Raw genomic sequence first — 4,923 nt, 5'->3', positions numbered from 1 at the left:
ATGATGATTGAGTATAGTGCCAAATTTCGTCATGATTATCATAGCAATTGGTTAGTGATCAAAGGAAGATTCATGCAGGCATGCTCTAAGAATAGTTAAGTCAAGGGCCAAAGGAAACCATAATGAGTGTTGTGATCATCATTGCAACAATGATCATGATGACCACCATTGTTAGTCCCCCACTATATCATCATTTTCTTTTATTATTATTTTGTTGAACTCCAAAACAGTAGTGAAAGGTCAATTTCAGTTTTTGAGATTGAACAGAACAAAGTAACTACTAACTAGTTGTTATTTGAGGACACAATTCATCCAATAAATCTTAGTATGAAGGAGGATGAAAGTGACATTCATCCAATAACCTAATGCCCACATTATTTATAAGAGATATTAAAGAAAGTCATCAAGACATAGAATATTTATTAGTAGTTACATTTTCTCATTAATGTCAAAAGATTTTTCTTTAAATAGGAGGCCCATATTTACTATATTGTAGAGCTTAGAGGTTTATCAAGAATTCAAGATGTTTGTTGGGATAAAATAGACCAAGCGGTTTTAATTTTCCACTGATTTAAAGATAATACCGCTTAATTATAAGCAAACATATCTTATCAATGGTGGATTTTATTCTTCTGTTGTATATTTTTGTCCTACTTTCTGGTCGGCTTTGGATTGCACACCAGTTTGTTATCAATTATGATGGCACTAATAAATTGTAACAAAGCACAATAGATCAATGAAAAATCTCTTCTAACTAGAAACCAGAATAATAAATGCATGCTCGAACACTCCAAATTTTAGCCCATAGTTGAATATCATATTCTATGAGGAAGAGAACATTAGTGTGGATACAAATTATTATCTGATATCCAAGAATAAATTTGAAATTATTAACATATGAGATTTTTACCAAAGAGATTTCCCCTTATGTTGAGAAAGATCTCATATCTTATTATCATAGGTTTTATATGAACAATGCACAATTCTTTGATTCTGCCTAAGAAGTTACAAGGCCCTTTTTGCAGATGAAGTAAAAATAGAGTATATTACTACTATCCTCTAAAAATTCACTCTAATTCTTTCCTGTGACACCTTTGTTTGTAGACCAGAACTTACTAAGCATTCGTTTTGGTTGATTAATACCCTTAGATCTAGAAGCAGCTCTCCCATTTTCATCATTGGTAATGTTATCTATGTCTTTATCCTCTGCTAGCTTCATTCTCAGAGTTGGATTCCTTGTTGCTGTTGTTGTTGGCTTTGGTGTCTTGAGTCCATTGACACTCCAGTTATCATCACCATGAATGCTTGTGGTGGTACTCAATGGTGGGGGATGCTTTGAAGAAGGGTCAATGCCATGTGCTTTCAGTAATGCCTTGATGTTGCTTGGTATGTCGGCGACTTTTCCGTTGCCGCCGCCGGATGCTGCTGCTCTGGCTTGCTCAAAGAAGAGGACTTGGACAACCACTCTTAGAGGGAGTAGCTCATTTTGTGCTGCATGCATGCATGCTTCCATGGATAGTTTCTTGCAGTCTAGGATCCTACATAGTCTTTTTCTTTCGCTTTTATTCAGTTCTGGATGAGCCTGCCAACACAACACAACAGAATGTAACAAACAAGTAGCCAAATTAAATCAGAAGCCATGTTTAGGCTAAATTGCCAATAAATTTTGAATAAGAGCAATGAACTTTGACAAAGGTATCTGTGACTCTAGTTGCAATAGCTCTAGTATACCTTGAGATAAGTATCAATAGCTCTGTATAGATCATCATGATCATGTCTTGCAAAATCTGGTATAGCCTCAGCAAGAGCAATGAACTTTGACAAAGGCAAGTTGACATCCCTGGCCACCTCCTGAAGGTACCTATCCACAAGCTTAGCCACCTTCAACTTTGATCCATGAGAAGCTGAGGAGGACCTCCTGCTCTCCTGGAACTCGAAATCAATGTTCTCGGCCGACCGCGACCGCCTTCTCTCGCAGGCAATCATCCTCATTCTTGGAGGACTAGTTGGAGGACTCTGCCCCTGTGACATAAACTGTTCCAATATTGCCATCACCAAATCCACATCATAAGCCATATCATTTGTGTGAGAAAGTGAAGGTATCAAAAGATCATTCACTGTTGCTTCATCCAATTGAAGTCCTACTCTTCTTGCCAATTCACTCTTTGAAGAACAAGATGCATTCAGAATATTGCAAGCCTTCAAGAGCTTAAGAAGAAAGCTGCAAGAAACAGCACCTCTTTCAGCAGGTAGCAAGCTCACTATAGATTCCAAAAGTAAACGATGCTTGGAGGCTATTTCGCTTGCTGAATCCGAATCTGAGTCTGATAACTCTTGAGATTCTTCCTTCTTGTTCTTGGCATGTCCATTGCTTTTTGTTGTGATGCTTGGCAGCCACCTTGAGGCATAGATTTTGAGCGCATCGCCGATCAAATTGGACGGCGTCTTGCCGCCGGATTTGATAGCAATCATGGCTCTCCAGTACAAATCTATGGTCAATTCTGCTAAATCTTCCGCCCACCATCCCTTACTTGTTGACTTGTGCCTCATGCTTTCGGTTCCATTGCAAGAAGAGACATCATCTCTCAACCTTCTAGAATGGCTATGTGACAAACTCACCTTAGAAGGGTGGCTTAAGACCTTTGAGGCTATGGCTTCAATGCACCTGCTTGTAATGGCCAAGTCCTCTGACCACAGACACAGAGCCATTGATTTTGTGGTTTGTAGTGTCACAATTGAGTCCTTCCAGCCATGGAGGATGCAAGAATTCAGGAACACTTCAAGCTTGTATATCAAGTTCCCTTTTTCTACATCCTCAGTCATCTGAAGGTACTCGGCGGCACAGCGCGCCGCCACAATGTTGTAGGCACTGAGTGTTATGGTCATTCCATAGCAGAACTTTGCACAGAGCTCAAATGTCTCGGCGCCGCCGGGGAAGTCAGGGAGCTGCACTATCTGAGGCTGGCCTGAATCAGGTGACTCTGAGCAGAGTCTTTGGAGCCGCAAACACTTGGAAAGAAGGGGAAACTGAAACCGAAAACAGATCAACAAAAGAAGGAAACTAGTCATTCAAGACAAGTTTGAAGGACTTGTACACTCACCTTGTGAAGAAGGTATCTGCTTCCTTTCACTTGAATTATCAGGTCACTTGAAACTTCACAAGTTACTGCCCTGCATGCACACAAATTTCGACAATCTTATTTTAACTACATAACAAGGAATTTCCTCAATTTATTATGCTTTTACCTTACTGAATCAGCAGTGTAGAAGGTATCAGGACGAGATCCAAGTTTCATGAACTTCATGACTAGTTTGCCGAATTTCTTTCCCTCTAAATCATGTGTTATTCTCAATTCTGTGACTCTAGTTGCAATGGTACTAGTGAAAACTAGCTATATACACAAATACCAAAGTGAATACTAATTTATATTATATACCATCACTTTGTTATTGAATGTATGATAGAACTTTAGTGCAAACTGCAAACTGAATGAGTGTGGGATAGAAAGACTTTGAGGGATTCTGAGAAAGAAAAAAGAAAGAATAGAGGAGGGAAGAGATGTAAAAGTTTCAGTAGGGAGAAAGAAAACCAAAGAGGTTTCTTTGTGGGAAGAAATAATATATACAAAGTTTAAATAAGTGTATGAGTGATAATAATAACAAAAATGTTAAAACACAAAAGAAGTTGGTCCCAGACAAACTTTATTTTGCAATGTCACAAGATTCCTCAATTTTGAGAGAATTTATCTTTTCTATCTAACCACCTTCTTTAACTCAGCAATTTAGAAAAAGAAAAAGAATAGTCAATTGTGTAAGAAAATATCAGAAGATAAAACATTGCAAGGATCACAGCATATTGCAGACGACATACTTAAAATAGATTGGCTACACTTTATACACATTACTTATCTATTTTAGCAGCACAGTTAAAGAAAATATAAACATAATCATTCTAGAAGTAGAAATACTCAGTACATATATAACATAAAACATGGTATGTAATATTATTAGATTAATTTTATATCGTATAAGGACCAACCAATACAGAAAGTGGCAAATCATTAAAGGGGGGAAATATATATACATGCGAAATAGAATAACTGTGTAACGTCAACTTTACCTTTGATTTATTTATTATTATTTTTTAATTTCTAGTGTTTTGGTAGAAGAATGTTATGGTATGTTTGTATTAGCTAGGCTTTATCTAAAAAATTGGTTAAACAACTAAAAATTTAACCAATCAAATTGATTTAATTTTTTAGTAGTTAACTGATTTAAAATAATAAAAAAAATATTTAATTTAACTTCAATTAAACTTTCAAAATTTTTGAAATTGTAGTTGTAGCTCAGTTTTCGAACTTTGATTATACTACTACAGTGCTAATGGAATGGCAACTCCCACGTGCTTATCCTGCGCCCACTAGTGCCCTTCCTTCTCATCATTGCCACCGCAATTAATAATTTTCTTTGCTTTACGTTTCTTTTTTTTTTTCTTTCAATGCATTTTTTACTTTGATGCAGTCTCCCATTAGATTATTCTAGTCAAACACTATAAATAAATTAATAATTCAGCAGCAGTAATAATAAATAATAGTTTTGTGAAGAAATAAGGATATAACAGAACTTAAAATGGCGAAAAGGAGCCATATAATATACGTATATCATTATCCTTAACAAGCTAATGGATAGCCTCCATATAAAAATGAATTCCAACTTTATTTGCACGAAAGCATATATGTATGGATAAAAGATTGGCCTTGTATTGTTCAAAAATGACGAAACTGCCATTCCGTGCCATGCATGTCATGAGCATTCCACATTCATTTATTGCAAATGGTCCATGAGATTGAAACTTAGCATATTATTGGAGTGCAGCTGGGAGACCTCTTGTTGGCTTATTAGAGGCAGGTGTTTGATTATTAG

General features: G+C 36.5%; 1 protein-coding gene across 2 annotated transcripts; it reads right to left on the bottom strand.

Annotated features, from left to right (window-relative positions):
- Positions 1–903: 903 nt before the first annotated feature.
- Positions 904–3,986, bottom strand: LOC112733853 (BTB/POZ domain-containing protein At1g67900). Of its 2 annotated transcripts, none has more exons than XM_072212701.1 (4): positions 3,252–3,986; positions 3,102–3,171; positions 1,732–3,027; positions 904–1,582 (listed from the first exon to the last, which is right to left on the bottom strand). In XM_072212701.1, exons 3-4 carry the CDS (start codon positions 2,884–2,886, stop codon positions 1,073–1,075), a joined length of 1,665 nt encoding a protein of 554 aa, XP_072068802.1. In that variant the 5' UTR covers positions 2,887–3,027; positions 3,102–3,171; positions 3,252–3,986; the 3' UTR covers positions 904–1,072. The 2 variants fall into 2 exon arrangements, with proteins under 2 accessions (XP_072068802.1, XP_025638736.1); XM_025782951.3 differs by having other exon boundaries at positions 3,247–3,951.
- Positions 3,987–4,923: the final 937 nt, after the last annotated feature.

This window comes from Arachis hypogaea, chromosome 13 (genome assembly GCF_003086295.3).
Source record: "Arachis hypogaea cultivar Tifrunner chromosome 13, arahy.Tifrunner.gnm2.J5K5, whole genome shotgun sequence".
In the NCBI taxonomy this organism is placed as follows: Eukaryota; Viridiplantae; Streptophyta; class Magnoliopsida; order Fabales; family Fabaceae; genus Arachis; species Arachis hypogaea.
The sequence above is the reverse complement of the archived record's forward strand: the minus strand, read 5'-3'. Positions and strand labels throughout refer to the sequence as shown.